The 19,852-nt window shown below is 42.1% G+C and overlaps 1 protein-coding gene and 1 long non-coding RNA gene across 12 annotated transcripts in view; one reads left to right on the top strand and one right to left on the bottom strand.

Moving 5' to 3' along the window:
* The window catches only part of LOC138349880 (uncharacterized), a 609,089-nt gene that overhangs the window by 277,152 nt on the left and 312,085 nt on the right, over positions 1–19,852 (top strand). The window lies entirely within an intron of this gene.
* LOC123771937 (phosphatidylinositol glycan anchor biosynthesis class G) overlaps positions 1–19,852 on the bottom strand; it is a 74,817-nt gene that overhangs the window by 26,108 nt on the left and 28,857 nt on the right. For 5 of the 11 annotated variants that reach the window (XM_045764764.2, XM_069337843.1, XM_069337844.1 and 2 more), the window contains exons 1-6: positions 19,234–19,476; positions 16,806–16,967; positions 14,158–14,347; positions 11,261–11,470; positions 8,588–8,776; positions 1,559–1,686 (exon numbers count right to left, since the gene is read on the bottom strand). In XM_045764764.2, the coding sequence (XP_045620720.2) occupies positions 1,559–1,686; positions 8,588–8,776; positions 11,261–11,470; positions 14,158–14,347; positions 16,806–16,954 (866 nt within the window). In that variant the 5' untranslated portion in view covers positions 16,955–16,967; positions 19,234–19,476. Of the gene's footprint in view, positions 1–1,558; positions 1,687–8,587; positions 8,777–11,260; positions 11,471–14,157; positions 14,348–16,805; positions 16,968–19,198; positions 19,477–19,852 lie in introns of those variants that run through there. The other 6 variants (XM_069337840.1, XM_069337842.1, XM_069337846.1 and 3 more) reach the window with 5 other exon arrangements.

Here is a 19,852-nt window from a genome sequence, read left to right as displayed (position 1 = left end):
AGAAACCCAGAAGAGAGAGAGAGGGAGAGAGGGAGCCACTGGAATTCAACCAGAAAGAGGTTTTTCATTACATTCAATGATAGGTTTCTGAGGGAGCCCCTTGGTGGCTCCCTGTAGCTAAATAACCACTGAGAAAAATTATGGGGCTTACCAGAGAGGAGAAGCAGCAGGCATTAATGCAGAGAAACCATTGGCCAAGAAACATGTCCCACAGCAACACCGGACTGACAATGACCAGTGACATTGAGTAAATAGTGTACCTCGCCTCCAGTTAAGAAACAACAATGAAAGAAAAGATCACACTACATGAACCTAAACCAAAGAAAGATGACAAACAGACAAAAATAAATGAAGCAAGTATGAAGCCACTTCATATTGTCACCTAGAAAACAAATGCAGGAGGAGCACCAATAACTCTGCCAACTGTGTGCCATAAAAACAGCAAAATTCTGGCTGCTTCGACCAACAAACACCAAACACTCGACCAACTGATGAGTCACCTAGGGATAGTCCAAAACCAGATGGTAATGGAGTTTTAAGTGAAGCAAGATGAAAGGAGGCAGGGAAAGAGACGACAGAGTCTCAGTTAGGACCCTACAAAATCCGAACTTGCGATAGAACTAACCAAGACTTCTGGTAATTTACCAGGAACCTAAACCCGGCAAGCTGGGAAAGAGCCAGATCCCTGTCTAGCCAACACACGTACAGACTAGGCGCACAAACCAGCCAGTCATCGACGATGGCTAAAATATGAACCCCTAAAAGCCATAACTGTGCCACAATGACTCATGCTAACCTGGTGAAAATACAGGGAGCCAGATTTAAGCCAAAAGGCAGAATCTGAAAACAGTAAGCTCTGTGTCCAACCACAAACCCTAACCAGTCCCTCAAATCTGGATGTATGAATACATGCCATTATGCACTTTTGAAGTCCAGGAACACCATCCAAACAAATTTGGTCATACAGAAAGTTGGACAGGGAATGAAGCTGTTCAAACCTGATAGATCAAGGATGAACCAAAGTTCCACCAAGCTCCTCTTTAGGACTGGGAAAAATTGGAACACCCAATGAAGGGACAAGGTCGATTTGACAAGGTCGATTTGACAACTCCCAAGTCCAACCACATCGCAATGACCCAATTATTCAAACCCACTAATGATGCACTAGGCAAAATTAATGATAACTGAATAGCGAGCTGGCGGAGGACCAATCTCTGGGCTGCTTGGTGGCAGTGATTGGTATTAATGAGTTTGAACTAGTTCCGAGTGAATTATTTTGTTTTGGTTGAATCATTTGAAGAATGGTTTGGCAGTTTTGAGACTTCAAGTCTCGTGAATCCAGTAGTTGTCTGTAAACCTTCGCTAACTGTCTGGATGCTTTCCTGGTGAAATGGCAGAATGTCATATGCTCTATGCCTCTGAGGAGAGGCCAGGGTCTGGGTCTAGTCCCTAGTAAACTAAACAGAACTCCAGTAACTGATGTGACTTGTATGGAGAAATATCAGCAAGATAGCAACAGGAAGCCACAAAGGGGTTACCCCCTAAAAATATAACTTACATTTTCTTTCCAAAGGTGTTAGAGAAGAGCACTGAAGATGTAGTAACCTCTGAATGCGAGGATCCTCCATGCCCACCTGCATCACTCATGCCATGATCTCCACAAACAACCACCAAGTACCTCTTGCCCTGAGGAACACATTTCACTACAATGACAAAGAAATCACTCACATTGCATGCATGCACATTTTCATTTATATATACAGGCATACCTCAGAATGCGAGTTTAATCCGTTCCTGGAGACGCCTCGCCTTCCGAAAACTCGCATTCCGAAGTTAATTTCCCCATAAGAAATAAAGGGAAATGAATTAATCCGTTCCCGACTACCCCAAAAACCCCACATCAAACTAAATTTTTATACCTAATTTACCTAATTCATCTAAATAAACCTACAAAACTATGTTCCAGTTATTACTTACCTTACTGTCGAGTGCTGTAGGCGTATGGAAGATGGTGAGGAGGGGGGAGGAGGAGAGGAGTTACTGTTTGGAAGGGGAGTCCCCTTCCATAATCACATCAGGCAGTGAGGACCTTTCTGGTGTGCTCTCCCTGGGACGTTTAACCTGAGTGCCACTAGGTCCTGGTTGAGGCTCACTGCTCGATTTCTTCACCAAATATTTGTCCATGGAAGCTTGCTTTTCCCTTCTTCGCAAGCTCTCTCTGTAGTAAGGCATCACATTGTCATTGAAAAGATTAAGACAACGGCCTACTACAGCTTTGTCTGGGTGAGTATGTTCAATAGTTGTTTGAATCTCTTCCCACATCTGACACACCTTCTTAATTACTGCAGAAGGGACATTCGCTGGTGCTGCTGCCACCACCTCCTCCTCCACTGCAGAATCATTCGCTGCTGTGTTGGCTTGCTGTTCCTGTTAAAGGGCTAGGAGTTCTTCGGTGGTCAGTTCTTCGTTGTGTTCTTCCACCAACTCCTCCACATCATCACCATCCAATTCCAAGCCCATTTTCTGGCCTAGACTAACAATTTCCTCAACAATAGGCGCATCATTTATAGGCTCAAACCCCTCAAAGTCTAGTTCTCTCACACCTTCAGGCCACAATTTTCTCCAGCCAGAGATCAGGGTTCTTTGAGTCACTTCTTGCCAGGCTTTGTCAACGAGTTTTAAAGCACTAAAAATGTTAAAATGCTCTCTCCAGAACTCTTTGAGGGTGAGGTTTGTGGCTTCAGTCACTTTCAAAACATTTCCGGAAAAGTGCCCTTTCATACAGTTTCTTAAAATTCGCTATGATTTTCTGGTCCATAGGCTGAATTAGAGGAGTGGTGTTAGGAGGAAGGAATTTAACTGTGAGGAATTTATTGTATTGAGGCATCAAATCATCTTCCAAGCCTGGAGGATGAGCAGGAGCATTGTCAAGGAGAAGCACGGCTTTGAGTGGCAATTGTTTCTCCTGCAGATATTTTTCTATGGCAGGGCACAGCACTTCATTCACCCACTCCGAAAAAATAAGCCTAGTCACCCATGCTTTTTTATTAGACTTCCACATCACAGACAAACGGGTTTTCTGCACATTATACTGTTTGAAAACCCTTGGATTTTCAGAATGATACACTAGCAAGGGTTTAATTTTTAAATCGCCACTCGCATTTGAACACAGCACAAGCGTAAACCTATCTTTCATAGGCTTGTGTCCAGGCAAGGATTTTTCCTCCTTGGTAATGTATGTCCTCTTAGGCATTCTTTTCCAAAACAGTCCTGTTTCGTCACAATTAAACACTTGTTGCGGTAGATATCCCTCAGCCTGTGCAAACTCTTTAAATTCGTCAATAAATCGTCCAGCGGCTGGTTTGTCTGAGCTGGCTGCCTCCCCATGCCTTGTAACAAACACTATGGATACCACTTCTCTTTCTAAATTTTTCAAACCAGCCCCTGCTTGCCTTAAACTCTTTCTTATCTGCATCACTCGTTGCAGGGGTCTTCTTTAGAAGGTCTTCGTGCAACACCCTGGCTTTCTCAGAAATAATGGCCTCCGAAACACTATCACCCCTCAACTCCTTGTCGTGTATCCAAATTAATAACAACTTTTCCACTTCTTCAAGTATTTGTGGTCTTTGTGTCGTTAATGTTCTTACTCCTTTTGCCACATTAGCACTCATAATCTTATTTTTCTTCTTAAGTATAGTGCATATTGTTGATGTCGCTTTGTTGTACTGCCTACAAAGATCAACAACACGTGTACCGTTCTCATGCTTTCGAATGATCTCTTGTTTCTCCTCTATTGTCATCCTCACATGAGCTTTCTGGCCTTTATCCTTACCACTGGCTTTCTTGGGACTCATGGTGAGATATATAACAACAAATTGTATAGACAAATCACCAAAAATCCAACAAAACACTGAAAATTCACGACAAGAATTGATGTGGGGGTAGTCACTGCGCGCGAGACAATGGTGAACTGAGGGGCAGCGGGGCAGAGGGGCGACGATCGCCGAACGACCACGCGCTAGGTCGGCTGTACGCGTATCAACAAACTCGCGTTCAAACTCGCCTCCCGAAGTAACCATCGCCTTCCGAGACAAATTTTTGGAGTAAATACACCTCGCCTTCCGAAAATCTCGCATACAGGGACAATCGCATTCCGAGGTACCACTGACATGTGTGTAATTACCTAAGTGTAGTTAAAGGATGAGAGCCACGCTCGTGGTGTCTCGTCTTCCCAGCACTCTTTGTCATATAACGTTTTGAAACTACTGACGGTCTTGGCCTCCACCACCTTCTCCCCTAACTTGTTCCAACCGTCTACCACTCTGTTTGCGAAAGTGAATTTTCTTATATTTCTTCGGCATCTGTGTTTAGCTAGTTTATATCTATGACCTCTTGTTCTTAAAGTTCCAGGTCTCAGGAAAACTTCCCTATCGATTTTATCAATTCCTGTTACTATTTTGTATGTTTGTTTTTTTTTTTTTTTGAGATATATACAAGAGTTGTTACATTCTTGTACAGCCACTAGTACGCGTAGCGTTTCGGGCAAGTCCTTAATCCTATGGTCCCTGGAATACGATCCCCTGCCGCGAAGAATCGTTTTTTCATCCAAGTACACATTTTACTGTTGAGTTAAACAGAGGCTACAGTTAAGGAATTGCGCCCAGTAAATCCTCCCCGGCCAGGATACGAACCCATGACATAGCGCTCGCGGAACGCCAGGCGAGTGTCTTACCACTACACCACGGAGACTGCTATGTAGTGATCATATCACCTCTTTTTCTTCTGTCTTCTAGTTTTGGCATATTTAATGCCTCTAACCTCTCCTCGTAGCTCTTGCCCTTCAGTTCTGGGAGCCACTTAGTAGCATGTCTTTGCACCTTTTCCAGTTTGTTGATGTGCTTCTTAAAATATGGGCACCACACAACTGCTGCATATTCTAGCTTTGGCCTAACAAAAGTCGTGAACAATTTCTTTAGTATATCGCCATCCATGTATTTAAAAGCAATTCTGAAATTAGAAAGCGTGGCATAGGCTCCTCGCACAATATTCTTTATGTGGTCCTCAGGTGATAGTTTTCTATCTAGAACCACCCCTAGATCTCTTTCTTTATCAGAATTCTTTAATGAATTCTTTAAAGAATTCTCACATAATATATAGGTTGTGTGGGGTCTATGTTCTCCTATTCCACATTCCATAACATGACATTTATTAACATTAAATTCCATTTGCCAAGTGGCGCTCCATGTACTTATTTTGTCCAGGTCTTCTTGAAGGGCATGACAATCATCTAAGTTTCTTATCCTTCCTATTATCTTAGCATCATCAGCAAACATGTTCATATAATTCTGTATACCAACTGGTAGATCATTTATGTAGACAATAAACATCACTGGTGCAAGAACTGAACCCTGTGGTACTCCACTTGTGACATTTCTCCAGTCCGATACATTGCCTCTGATCACAGCCCTCATTTTTCTATGTCAGAAAATTTTTCATCCATGTTAGAAGCGCACCTGTCACTCCTCCAATATTTTCCAGTTTCCAGAACAACCTCTTATGTGGAACTCTGTCGAAAGCCTTTTTTTAGGTCCAGATAGATGCAGTCAACCCAACCATCTCTTTCCTGTAATATCTCTGTTGCTCGATCATAGAAACTGAGTAAATTCGATACACAGGATCTTCCAGATCGAAAACCATACTGTCTGTCTGATATTATATCATTTCTCTCCAGGTGTTCTACCCATTTAGTTTTAATTATTTTTTCCAATATTTTGACTATTACACTTGTCAATGATACCGGTCTATAATTAAGGGGGTCTTCCCTGCTTCCACTTTTGTAGATTGGAACTATGTTAGCCTTTTTCCACACATCAGCTACAATTCCTGTACACAGGGATGCCTGAAAAATCAGTTTAAGAGGAATGCTGAGCTCAGGTGCACATTCTCTCAGAACCCATGGTGAAACTCCATCTGGACCAACTGCTTTGTTCTTATTTAGCTCCTTGAGCATTTTTTCCACCTCGTCTCTAGACACCTCTATGTGCTCTATGTTGTTCTCTGAAATTCTTATTGTATCTGGTTCCCTGAAGATTTCATTTTGTACAAACACACTTTGGAACTTTTCGTTTAATGTTTCACACATTTCCTTTTACAGTAATTTTCCGTGAATCTATTTCCCATTTTCAACCTCTGAATATTATCCTTTACCTGCAATTTGTTGTTTATGAATTTATAGAATAGACCTGGTTCTGTTTTACATTTGTCTACAATCCCTTTTTCAAAATTTCTTTCTGCTTCTCTCCTCACTGCCGTGTAGTTGTTTCTCGCATCTTTGTATCGCTGGTATGTTTGGGGGTTCGGCCTCTTCCTGTATTGATTCCATTTTTGAGTCTTTTGGTCTCTGGCCCTCTCGCACTTTCTGTTGAACCAATCCTGTTTCCTAGTTCTGCTTCTCTGTTTTGGTATAAATTTTTTTGTGCCTTTATCATATATTTCACAAAACCTGACATACATCTCATTCACTTCCTTGCCTAGCAACAAGTCTGTCCAATTATACTCACTAAAAAAATTTCTAAGGTTGCCATAACGTCCTCTCCTAAAGTCAGGTTTTTCATTTGCATCGACCGTCATATTTTCTTCCAGATTATAACGCATTGCATACTTTATTCCCAAAAAGACATGGTCACTTTTACCCAATGGAGGAAGGTACTGAATGTCAAATATTTCTTCCTCCTTCCTGGTAAATATCAAATCTAGCATGGAGGGGACGTCCCCTTCTCTCATCCTCGTAGCTTGTTTAACATGTTGATACAAGAATGTTTCCAGGATGAGGTCTACAAATTTACAGGTCCAGAAATCTTCTGTTTTAGCTTCACATGCTTCCCAGTCTATGGATTTCAAGTTGAAGTCGCCGACTATCAACAGTCGTGAACTATCGTTATCCGCTCTCGCTATGATCTCTCTCATTATTGTTATAAGACCTTCTCGTTTACTATCTAGCTCCTCCTTTGACCATGTGCTGCTTAGCAGTGGACTATATGCATTTATGATCATTAGTTTATCATCCTCATGGCAGATCTCTAGTGCTATTATGTTAACTTTTTGTGGATTGGCAGTCACTATTTCGTTCACCTTTAGGTGGGTGGGTGGGTGGGTGGGTGGGTGGGTGGGTGGGGGGGGGGGGGGTGTGTGTGTGTGTGTGTGTGTGTGTGTGTGTGTGTGTGTGTGTGTGTGTGTGTGTGTGTGTGTGTGTGTGTGTGTGTGTGTGTGTGTGTGTGTGTGTGTGTGTGTGTGTGTGTGTGTGTGTGTGTGTGTGTGTGTGTGTGTGTGTGTGTGTGTGTGTGTGTGTGTGTGTGTGTGTGTGTGTGTGTGTGTGTGTGTGTGTGTGTGTGTGTGTGTGTGTGTGTGTGTGTGTGTGTGTGTGTGTGTGTGTGTGTGTGTGTGTGTGTGTGTGTGTGTGTGTGTGTGTGTGTGTGTGTGTGTGTGTGTGTGTGTGTGTGTGTGTGTGTGTGTGTGTGTGTGTGTGTGTGTGTGTGTGTGTGTGTGTGTGTGTGTGTGTGTGTGTGTGTGTGTGTGTGTGTGTGTGTGTGTGTGTGTGTGTGTGTGTGTGTGTGTGTGTGTGTGTGTGTGTGTGTGTGTGTGTGTGTGTGTGTGTGTGTGTGTGTGTGTGTGTGTGTGTGTGTGTGTGTGTGTGTGTGTGTGTGTGTGTGTGTGTGTGTGTGTGTGTGTGTGTGTGTGTGTGTGTGTGTGTGTGTGTGTGTGTGTGTGTGTGTGTGTGTGTGTGTGTGTGTGTGTGTGTGTGTGTGTGTGTGTGTGTGTGTGTGTGTGTGTGTGTGTGTGTGTGTGTGTGTGTGTGTGTGTGTGTGTGTGTGTGTGTGTGTGTGTGTGTGTGTGTGTGTGTGTGTGTGTGTGTGTGTAAGAGAAAGAGATGGGAATGAAGTGAAATTGTGTATTAATCAATGGAATAATGACCCACTACTGTATTTTGAAAACAAGAAACGCACACCGAATATTACAGACCCAAACCAGGACCCTCTTCAGCAGTGAGCAAAAATGACTGCTCAAGAATGGAGGAATTAGGTGATCTATGCCACAAAGTGCCAACCCCAATAGACATTGTAATAACATTTCATTCACTTGGGCCCCTAGAAGCCTCAAACCTCTGACCCACAGAGCGGGAGATCATAGCTCCTCAATCCCGCTATGAACAGCCACAGTAAAGAAGAATTCCAGAAGCAACTAACTGCTGCCCAACTGGAACTTTAAGCTTTGCCTGGGTTGTCATTTAAGCATGTATAAATTATGGTATCCACACCCCAATCATATAAATTGTCAACCACAATAAATGAGGGGTAACAACATCTTTCACTTGGGCCCTTAGGAGCCTCGAACCTCCAACCACCACAACAGGAGACAGTAGCCATCAAAGGCTACCCCCCAGAAATAGCCACTGTAAATCAAATATTAAACTATATTTTAAATGAGGATTCCAAATATTTTATCTGAAAGTGTGGAAAGAAAATTAATCTTAAATATTCCCATTTTATAAATACTGTACTATTTTTGTTAACAATAATAGTATATTTACCTTCTTTTCGAGTCCAAGGTGGATATTCTTTATCACAGAGTCCATTTCCAAAAGTTTAGGGCCGATCAGTGGACTCATGGGTCCTTCAAGGTGGCCAATGTGATCTAAACCTAAATAGTGAAGAATTAGAACATCCCAATCATCGGAGGCCATTGTCTTGGAGATGTGGCGAGTCACGTTCCTGTCTACCTACCAAGAGAGATTATGCCTTAATAGAAGTACAATAGAAGTACAGTATATACTTGTGAATGTAACCTACATTAATGTTTTTAAAAAGGAAAAACGAAAAAAGAAAAAAGAAATATGACTGGCAAAATACAAGCTGATGTGAAGGCCACATTTTCAAGAAAAATACTAACAGTACTAGAGTACTGTTAGTATTTTATTAAATTTAAAAGGTTATAAGAGGTTATGAAGGTTAAAAGGTTATCTATACAAAAAAAATGTAAAAATATACAGCAGAAGAAAAGACTGAAATATACAACACACAAAAATACACAGCTGACCCCAGGAGGAGAAGATTGCTGAACTACACACAAATCAACTTTTATTCTAATAAAAGTGTATATACTTGCACAGAAATTAAAGAGCAAAACCTAAAACTACTATTACTACTATAAAAAATTACTAAAGAAGGAAAATCTATTGGAGAAATACTAACTAATAAAAACCTAAAACACTTTCATATACTGTATAAAACAAAATAAAACTTAATATAAATTAGCTCATACAGTACTTATTGTTTTTATAATTTGTACCAGAGTTATAGCCATATTATGCCATGCTCAATATGCCTTCAAGTTGATACAATCTATTATTTCTTTAGCTGGAAAAAAGGAGCATCACTTGCCCCATGAAAAACATTCCTTCACTGCTGAAAGCAAGTTTAACAAAATGGCCAGAAAAATTCACCGTTGCATGTAATGAAATGCCTCTTTCTGGTGGCTCTCTTGGTGGCTTCCCTGACTACCCACCTGATAACTTCCAACCTTGGAGACCTCACCAGGCTCTTATGAGCAACTATTGCACATCACGACCAGAATCTGGCCCCCCTCAACGGATGCCTAAGAATGTCTGGGGATACAAGATCACCACAATACCAAAGCAAACCAGCAGTGAACATAATGAAACTGTAATTTCTGGGTGAACCGCAATGGTTCCCTGAACCTATACATTGAGATGGTTTCCAATCTACCAGATCAAATCAGCGGTGGAGTTCTTCGGCCTCCCAGGGACCAAAGCCAGAACCTGACCTGACCCCTGACCCCCCCTCACAGAGGTGCAAGGACCGGTGATATTTCACCACCACACTGGGAAAGGCTTCCAGAAAGTCAGCAAATCAAAAACAACTGCTGGGTTCAAAATAGACCGAAGTCTCACAACCCAACTAATGAACTTCCTCTAACTATAATAATAATAATAATAATAATAATAATAATAATAATAATGTGATGTATAAATGAGCAAATCAATAGAAGCCATGATGAGGATTTGCATCTGCACACTTGGTACTACCAAGTATATGCCCTAACCAAAAAACTATAAATAGTTTTTAAAGTATCATATGACAGTATTGGGAAAACTTGTGCCAAGTCACCTTGAGCATAGCTCTCATCCTGAAACAGCACTTAGGTGTTTATGTGGAACAGGATTAGGCACAATTGTAGTTAGACAACACACGGCCATCTACTGAACTCCTCAACAGTCCTCACAGCTGAGCACAAGCCATGCTACCTGGAAGTGAGATAGCTCTAGAGAAGTCAGCTCATACAGGAAGGGAATTATCAAGGGAAAGTGCCAAGTCATTATGACTATATAGCAATTGGAAGGGATCAGGATAAGGATTGGGGATGGGACGAGGAGGGAGAAGGGAAAAGGAATGGCACCCAACCACTTGGACGGTTGATTGAAAGCGGACCTGCTTGAAGCTAGACCGTCGCTCTACCATCCAACCCAAAGAGAGGAAGAGAGGTAGAGAGCGAGGGAGAGAGAGGTAGAGAACGAGGGTCTTCAAAGCAGGTATTCCCGGCAGGCCAGAGAAAATGCAACCAGACTATCAAGAGAGAAAACAAACTGGCTTTCAGTTGGAGCAAAAAAGAGAGAGAGAAAAGAGAGAGAAAAGAGAGAAAAACACTGGCTTTCAGTTGGAGCAAATTAAAATGCTATTGAACATTCATTGTGGGTAGCATGAAACAATCATGAAGAGTAAAACAATAACAAAGCAATGTCCCAGGGAGAAACTAGTGTTCTATGGCTAGCCAAGACTACTTTAAGAATGAAGCAGAGACAGGGCCTACATTGGATGTCCCGTGCCATTGAGGATGCAACCAGATGAATAAGTTATGGGAAAGGGCTGCCTGGGGGACACCTTGATGACGTGAGCTGCTACCTGGTGGCAGTCAGCTGCATCGTGACTTATTATCCGAGGGTATTTAATTCTCTTCAAGAGGTAGCTGGCTTTGTTTCACATATGCTTTCTGGTAGTGTTTTTTTTTTTATCTCTGATACAAAGGTGCTTCTTGCTTCAGAGATGGCCAGATTCTGGTCCTGGTTACCATAAGGAAAGTGAGTCTAAGAGGCCTGGCAGGTCTCCCTTAGGCTTGGCTGCACCAGGGCTTAATTCAGGAAGCCACTGCAGAAGCCCATCCAGAAAAATAATGATACGCATCTTACCTCAGTGTAATCAGTGACAAAGAACGAGGTAACAGCATCATGTTTGGAAAACTGTGAAGGAAACAGCTTAAGCCAAGTGTCATCTCCATAGAAGTAAATACGCTTCCCTGCATCTACCCACCGTCTGATGAGGTTATCATCGGTCAGCTCACCAGCACCAAAGTTCTCAATAATGTCCATGAACCCCGGAATGCTGCCTGTCACCAAAGACTAACAAAAACCAAAGTTAAAAACCATAGTTCATTATATATATAACTAAAATTAATTAATTATAACACAAATATCTTATATTAGGTATAATAATTATTAATTTATTTTCATTTTCAAATAAATACAAATACTGTACAGTATTTTGAAAAGTTTTTAAATTTTTAGGATAGTGGAAGCAAGGTTTTCTGTGAGAAGTCACTTGTGGCTCTATGAAGCTATGCATTGGGATGGTATCCATCTACCAGGTCGCATCAACCATTGAGTTCTTTAGGCCTTCTGGAGGCCACAGTCAGAACCTGGCCACTACACAGAGGGGTGAGTGTGATGACATTTTTCCACCTTACCGGGAAAGGCAATCAGAAAGTCAGCAAGTTAAAACAAACCACTGTTGGGTTTAAGAGACTGAAGCTTCAAAAGCCCGCCCAATGACCTTCCCTAACGATGTAAGCAAATGATCGAATTTATTGAAACTAAGCTCGTTGGCCCCACCTTTCCCATTCATTCGGGGGGGAGGAGGTAGGAGCTCACCACCCAATGGGTCTATGCTGTCAGTTCCTTTACTGATTCAGTGGTTCCTGGGTTACCTCTCTTCCATATGGGCTCCTCTGGGCAGCTAAGTGGTTTGATGTTTGCCCTTTGTGCCATTTCCTGTGAATTGCTGTGTAGCGGGAGCCTGAACTTTGCCTATGTCATTTTTCCTCAGGGAAAAGGTGTGGCTTCGGCAGCTGTTCTGGTTTCTCTGGTTCAGTCCCTTTCGTCACTTCCATGATCATTGGGTGCAAGCCCCATAGGCCCTTCACTGGTTGCGGCATTATTATTGGTTTTCTTTTTGGGTTTTGGGGGGTTCAGGTCCCTGGTGCCTTCCTAAACCCATACTCAAAGTCTTCACAGAAACTTGGATCTGAGATGGGGCTTTGTAACGAGCGCTGACCAAGCTGTGCAGGGTCAGTGATCTCCTCTCCCACTTCGAGCTCACAGTATGGTTCGGGAGTTATAGCTGTGTAGCATGCACTGAGGAGGGTTCGGATTCCTTTGGGCTCCATACTCCGGCTCTATTCAGACTGTTCTCTGTGTAGTTCATTGTCTCAACCAGGAGGGTTCCCTTTAGTCCCTTGTCCTTTGGAACTGAATGCTTTGAGTAACTCTTCAGCTGAGTACTCACAGTTTGGCTCTCTGTGCTTTTCATATCCAGTGATTGTTCAACATTTTCATGGACAACCTGTTTCATGGTGTGGAACATCTATGCTGCTTCCTTACTTCAGCTTTGAGACATACAGGCAGCCAGAGCTAGAACTCTTTGCGTGGAATTGACACCTTTGTACAGGACTTCATTCCCCAATGGCAATTCCCTTTATGGTGGATGCCTTTCAGCTGGACTGGTCAAGGTGTTGGTTCCTGTACCCCTTTTCGCCTGGTTCAGCTAAGGACTATTCTACAATTATTCTGCAACCTGTTCTGCAAATGAGTCTGTTCTGCAGCACTTCAATGTTGTGGTGCTTTAAACTTTGTGTGTAAGATGAGCTGTGAAATATAGGATGCTATTTTCATCTTACCCAGGTTGGCATCCTGGCTAGGTTTGGTTTGGTTGCCATGTGGGTATATGAAGTCTTAAGGTCTTCTGTCTTCTGGTTACAGTATTGCTAGTGCATATATATGTGATGATTAGGAATATACTAGTACGGTTAATGGAGCAACCACTGAGGTATATAAAAAACTATTTGAAAACCGAGTACACATATTTTGTAATAGTGAAGTTTTGGGGGACTAGCACATTTTAGGTAGAGCTGTAATTGTGGCAAAATGAGCAATATTTGATCTAATAATATTATTTGTTGAAGTATATACTTACCTGGTGTTTGCATCAGAATTTGAAAAGGTTCAGGAGTCGTGGCCTTTTCCCATTGACTGGAGATTGATTATTTGTGTATGTTATTGTTATTTCTGTTATTCCCATTACGTTATTTCCTGGAGAGGGAGGTATCCTAGGTGCTCGAGACTGTGGGGGCTGTCTTTCAGCTTTTGTGCTAGGTTTTTCCGTGGCATGGTTCAGTTCCCACTTCGGTACCTGGGGCATCAGGGTCCCAGGTCATGCAGGACTCTTGGTCAAGGTAAAGATTCAGTGGTAACAATATCTGGCAATGTGATGTTTGCTTCAACATCAGCTTCTTCCCATTGATGGAGGTTTCATTCATTCTCCTCAGGGAGAGATACATTGTGGTTCAAAATGATGGGATGGCGAGGGAACAGTTGTGCTACTTTTTACCAGGCTTTGACTCAAGTTGCCTGGGCTTACCATCTGGTGTTTCAGGGCCTTTAGTGGGGGTAAACTTCACCCCTCCTCCTTCCTCTGTTGATATGGGTCCAGCCTTAGCCATCTACTCCACAAGATGACAGCAAGTGTTGAAAGTGGAGTAGTTGAGATGCCTCCCTTGCATTTGATATTTCCAGTCTCAAAATGGTATTCTACAGGGCTTCAGTTCATTCTCTATGAACAATCCCACACTCACGGCAAGAAGTGTATGACACTTGGAATAGTTAAGAATGCTTAAAGGAGACCAAACTTGGTATCCTGTTAGTAAAAAAAAATTTGAATGCTCAACAGATTTAACACATCCTACATATGAAAGCCATTAACAGTCACTGTTTATCAAATAATTTCCACAAAAAAAAAACTAAAAAATCCTTACCTTAATTCTGGGAAGAGTGACAGTGGGAGTAGCGGTATGAAGGATATACCCATGTGCCTCTTCCTTGGCGAGCAAGCCATGCAAGTGAGGCATTAGAGGCTGCGGTGTGGATACAAGGTGATCAGCTCTCAAGGCATCAATAATAACAATCACAGTCTTGTTCACCGATACTGGGGACTCATCATCATGTCTGTTGGAGACAAGATGATGTTTTACCTTAAAAAGTTTCACAAATTTATTAAAAAAAAGCAACAGGCAAAGATGCAATAATAAGAAGGACTGTGCAACATTTCAATATGCATAATCTAGAGGCATATCTATACCAACACAGCATTTTGATCAGTACTGCCTTATTGATCGATATCAATATAGATATGGTAAAAATAAATCCATGAATATAATAAAATTATCTTTTTTGTTGGCTCTCAGTAGCACCCCAAGCTAACTGCTCATCCAGACTACCCTTAGGGAGATGTACTAAGCCTTATTAGTCTACACTTGCCTACTGGGAACCAGGATTAGAGTCTGTCTTTGAGATTCTGTGATATTGTGGATGAGATTTGCTCACAGCCAAGGAAAAAGCACTATAAAGCATAACAAAACGAAACAAGCAAATTGTTACAGTATATTAAGTACCAAGGGGCAACAAGCCAAACTGCTGCTGCAGCGGGATAAACACACTGGATCATGCTGTACCCAACAGTCACCTTGTTATAGCCAGTCACCTAGACTGACCTCTCACTCATGAGCCACCCAAACCAAACCAATAAGGCAGATATGGGGGGAACTAATGAGAGCCTCACTAGAAAATGGCCTTGCTTTAGATTTAACATGTTTTATTGGAGGGTTAACTTAATTGTTCACTGAGCTAACTCACATAGGCACCTCTACAGATGAGGTCAACATTTTTTTTTTAAACAAAGCAGAAAATGCAGCTGTGGGAGAAGAAAGCATGTGTGGCCCAGGAGCAGAGGGACACCAGAGGCAAGCCAAAAGCCAAAGCACAACACAAGTGGAAGTCCAAGAGACAATCTAAGCAGAGCCAAAAGCTTTCACTCGAGTGTACCACCCGTAACAAGTCTCAAGCAAAAACACAACCAAGCAGCAATGAGACTTAATGCAAAGGAGTATGGATATACCACCAGCTGGCCCAAACGTAAGTCCAGAGGGATACCAGCAAACCAATGGAACCAGGTGCTGGAATCAAACCCAGAGCTCGGAAAACTGGTCACCAGACCCAAGGACCAGAAAACCCTAACTGGAAACAACCAACAGTGGACTGCAGCCACACCCAAAGAGAACAGCACACCTGCCACAAAGACAAAAACTGTCCTAAAACTGGCTGGAAATGGCCTGGCACACAGTCAGAATACGGCCTAGAAACTGCCCCAAAAACAAGCATTGAATGTAATGAAATGCCTCTTTCAAGTTGGGCCTCAGTGGCTTCCTAAAGCTAGATCGGTGAGGTAGCTCCACACAAATGAACCAGTCATAGGAGTTTTGAATGGCCTACTGAGGAGCACAGCCAGACTCTAGCCCCCCCTCACAAAAGCACAGGAAGGGAGAATTATAAAAGGAATTGTTATGATCACCCGTACCAAAAGGCCTGGTATCCAGAAAGTAAACAATACAAAGCAGACAGCAGCAAGGTTTACAGATTTAAGAACTGAAGTAACAAGAAACTTACACACACAATTCCTTCAGTAGTTAGAATGAACACCCCCTAATTAAGTACGTCTACCAACAGGTAACAGCACCACTTTAAGCTCCTGACTCTCACATAATCCGCCCCTTGGTCCAAAGCTGAAAAATGACAAACTGATGCACCTGTATTGGAAGTAAGTAAGTACAGTAATTATCAAAGAAGGCACCAAGCACCTGTATGGGAAGAGTGGGGTGAGGACCAGGGAACCACTAAGACAACCAACCAGAAAAATGTATTTCATTACATTCAATGCTGGTTTTCTGGAGGGGTCAAATAGTGGCTCCCTGAAGAAGGAAGATGCATAACCTACCAGGGAGGAGTGCAAAACACCACCCTCAAAGTCAAGAACTTGGTTTGGGAGCTTGACCAGCTCTGTCGCCTCTTCCTGTCTCTCCCACTATTCCCCCTTTCATACCCTTTCCCCTTCCCCCTCCTATTTCCCCATTCCTCTCTACTCCTTACCCTCTTCCTCTCCTCCCCCCCCCCTAAACTCCATTGGGGGATGGGGGGAAGAGATGGAAAGAGTCCCTCCCATTCTATCTTCCTCCTTCCCAGTCTTTCCCTCCCTCCCCTCAAATTCTCTTCTTCCCTCCCTCCCTCTCTCGAATTCTCCCCCCTCCCTCCCATTATCTCTCCCTCCTTCCTGTTCTCTCCCCCTCCTATTGAAGACAAACTATAGACAATCAAACCACCATTTCAGACTTCAAAGAAGTTGTTGATTATTGTAATAGGAGCCAATCCTTCTGAAGGAGGGGCATAGGGCTTGACCCCTGAGCCTCCTCTAACACTTCCCATATAAACACAATTCACAATTAAAAGTTGTGCGAGGCTAACTGGAACAGTCTTACTTTTAACCTTGGACAAACAAACTGACATTATCTTTTATTGATAACGTGTTGATATTTTGCTTTCCAGTCACAGTAAATATAACAAATAAGATTACCTTGTTGCAGCCTTGGTAGCCTGCAGTAGATCCTCAGGAGGCAATGGGTGTGGTCGCACGGTGACAATGCCTGTCAGATATGCTACTATTGCTGCAACAACAGCAACCTGTTCTATCAGCAGGTGCGATAGGCTACTTAATCTCATCATCTTGAAAATTTAACTGTAAAGAAATTTAGAAAATATTGTCACTAACACAAACCAGACCAACAACAAAAACTGGCAATGGTTAGTATAAATGAAGGACTCCTTTCTGAGCTGGTCGCTGTCACTCGTTTAGGCAACATCCCACTGCCTCAGGGACATTGTAAACAATCCTGACACAGCAGGAGTCTCTTCTAAATACCAGTGCCAGGCTATACATGGAAGAAAGGAAACATTGGCAAATTCTTAAACCAGCCCTGAATGATTGTCAAAGTAATAATGCTCTACACACAAAATCTCCTCATGCATTACATAAAGAAAATAAACTGCAAAGTAGTGCTCTGCTAATTCAAACTATAAGTTGACAAACTGGTCACCACTACCACCAGTTACCAGGTGGCAAATACTGAGTTATAAACAGAATTAGCCACTAATCCACCCTCACTTTTAACCCAAAGCACCCCAGAAATGAACAATCTAGCATTGAATGTAATGAAATGCTCTTTTTGCCAAGTCTCCTTAGTTGCCTCCTGAACTACCAGCCTGGTTAACTCAAAGCCTAATAAACCCATAAGGCCATTATGAGTCAGGAATGCCTTCCAGAACCCCAAAAAATGCAACAGCATGGAGAAGCATTGGCAACCCTGACAAACTACAGTATATACAAACTTGCTAGCTAGTCCCAATTTCTAGTTTGTTTTACTTCCCTATCATCAGATGAATCCCCCAGAAACCCAGGTATCCGGTCAGCTGATCACTGCAGACATACGCTGCTCAAAGACAATCCTTGAAATTTTGGATGGAAGGACAAACTAGAAACCATTGAGGATGGAGGGGGCGGGATGGAACCAAAAAAATGGTGTTTCTTTACATTTAATGATGTATTTCTGAGTGGGCTTCCCTCGGTGACTCAATATCATCACAGAGCACAAAGAAAAACTAGCCTTAATATCCCATCTCACAGGATGGGATATTATGTAATACATGGAATCAAGAGAGAATGAGAAATATGAGGCTGATCTATTAGCTTGCACTAGCAAACTCTGGGTAGAACACAAGAATATCTTCCAAAATTCGTGAGTGTATGAGGTAGTTACAGAGCTCAAAGTACCTCATACCATTTGGTCTGATGAAATCATTGATTACAGGACAATCACAAATATAGTGTTGGAGAGTATGTCCTAGCTCTTGTTCCTACAGTTTGCAATTGGAATGTTCATCATTGAGAGAGTCATTACCTGCAGCCACCTGCCATAACTATATCCCAGCCTAATTCTGAAAATTACAATGTCACACTCTCTAGTGGATGTTTTAGGCTGTCTATACATATAGTTCTCAGTTCTAAACATACTGTACCATAATACATTACACTTGGGTTTTTTAGCCTTTGAATGTCAGTGACCATTCTACCATCTCTAATTTCCACAAATACTGCTACTTTTATGATAGCTTGGAATGTCCAGATGTAACTCAATTTCATGCTTATCACATGCAATTTTAGCTGCCTTGTCCATGTCATCATGCTCGATAACACGTATGTGAGGTGGTATCCATACAAATTTTATGGTCCTGGTAGTAGTCTGGTTCATTCTCGACTCGCAATCAGGAATTCCAGGTTTCCAGGCGGGACAGAAATGGTTGGACACATTTCCTTTCACCTAATGCACCTGTTCACCTAGCAGTAAGTAGGTACTTTTTTTTTTTTTTTTTTTTTTTTTTTTGAGATATATACAAGAGTTGTTACATTCTTGTACAGCCACTAGTATGCGTAGCGTTTCGGGCAGGTCCCTGGAATACGATCCCCGCCACGAAGAATCATTGTTACAACCAAGTACACATTTTACTGTTGCGTTAAACAGAGGCTACAGTTACGAATTTGCGCCCAGTAAATCCTCCCCAGCCAGGATATGAATCCATGATAAAACGCTCGCGGAACACCAGGCGAGTGTCTTACCACTACACCACGAAGACTGTAAGTTAGTCAGAGTTAGTCAGCTTGTGGGGTTGCATTCTAGGTGTGTTTAGTAATTCAACTTTGGGGGGGAACCTCAATAAAGCCTAATGTTTATGAATACACTATTATAAATGATATTCAAATTCTTGCTCTTTGCATTAATGTTTATAAAATTCAGGTAAATGGAATAATGGATGTTGCAACATTACTAGTAACTATTTTGCATGCTGCGTTTGTTGTAAAACATGTTGCATGTTGGGTTTTTAAATGTGTAATATATGTCATAATATACTTGCTATAAGTGCTTGAAGAGCTGACTTTTGTTAAATACCCCTCTGGTTGTGTCGCAATACTGGGCCCCTCCCGGCTGCTACACCCACTTTCTTGACGACAAACCCCGTGTTCTTGACGACTGACTTCCAGCTGTATCTTCACCAGCTGTGGCGTGGCGTGTATCTCTTGTGGTCAAAGGTGTTGGTAGTAGTGCCCCCTCGGGTGAACTAGACAACACTCGGGCTAGTTGTTGTGGGCGGCCTCTGGTGGTCGCTTGTCTTCCTGTCGCCATTCACGCTTTCTTTCCGCCCGCGTTGAGGGCTAACTTTATTATTTACATTAAAGTAGTTATTGAAATTTGTATTACACTTGAATTTGTATATTTTTAAAATCTTGTATAAATCAGAATGGATTACTAAAACTGGAAATAAACTTATAATGTATTAAATTTTCAATTTGTACCAAGAGAGAAAACGATACTTTCGGCAACCCAAACTTCGATTTTTTGGGGGTATTAACTTAACAAGCTTAGGTATACACAGCAATGTGCTGTTACCTTATTCTATAAGAAAGATTACACAGTGTAGATAAACAACTGGCTATAAGTTCATCTAATATTTTCATCTCACAGGATGGTTAGTCATACATGGAATCGGAGGTGCAAATACAGTACCAGC

This window comes from Procambarus clarkii, chromosome 38, assembly GCF_040958095.1.
Source record: "Procambarus clarkii isolate CNS0578487 chromosome 38, FALCON_Pclarkii_2.0, whole genome shotgun sequence".
NCBI classification, from domain to species: Eukaryota; Metazoa; Arthropoda; class Malacostraca; order Decapoda; family Cambaridae; genus Procambarus; species Procambarus clarkii.
This window is presented reverse-complemented; position numbering and strand designations above follow the sequence as displayed.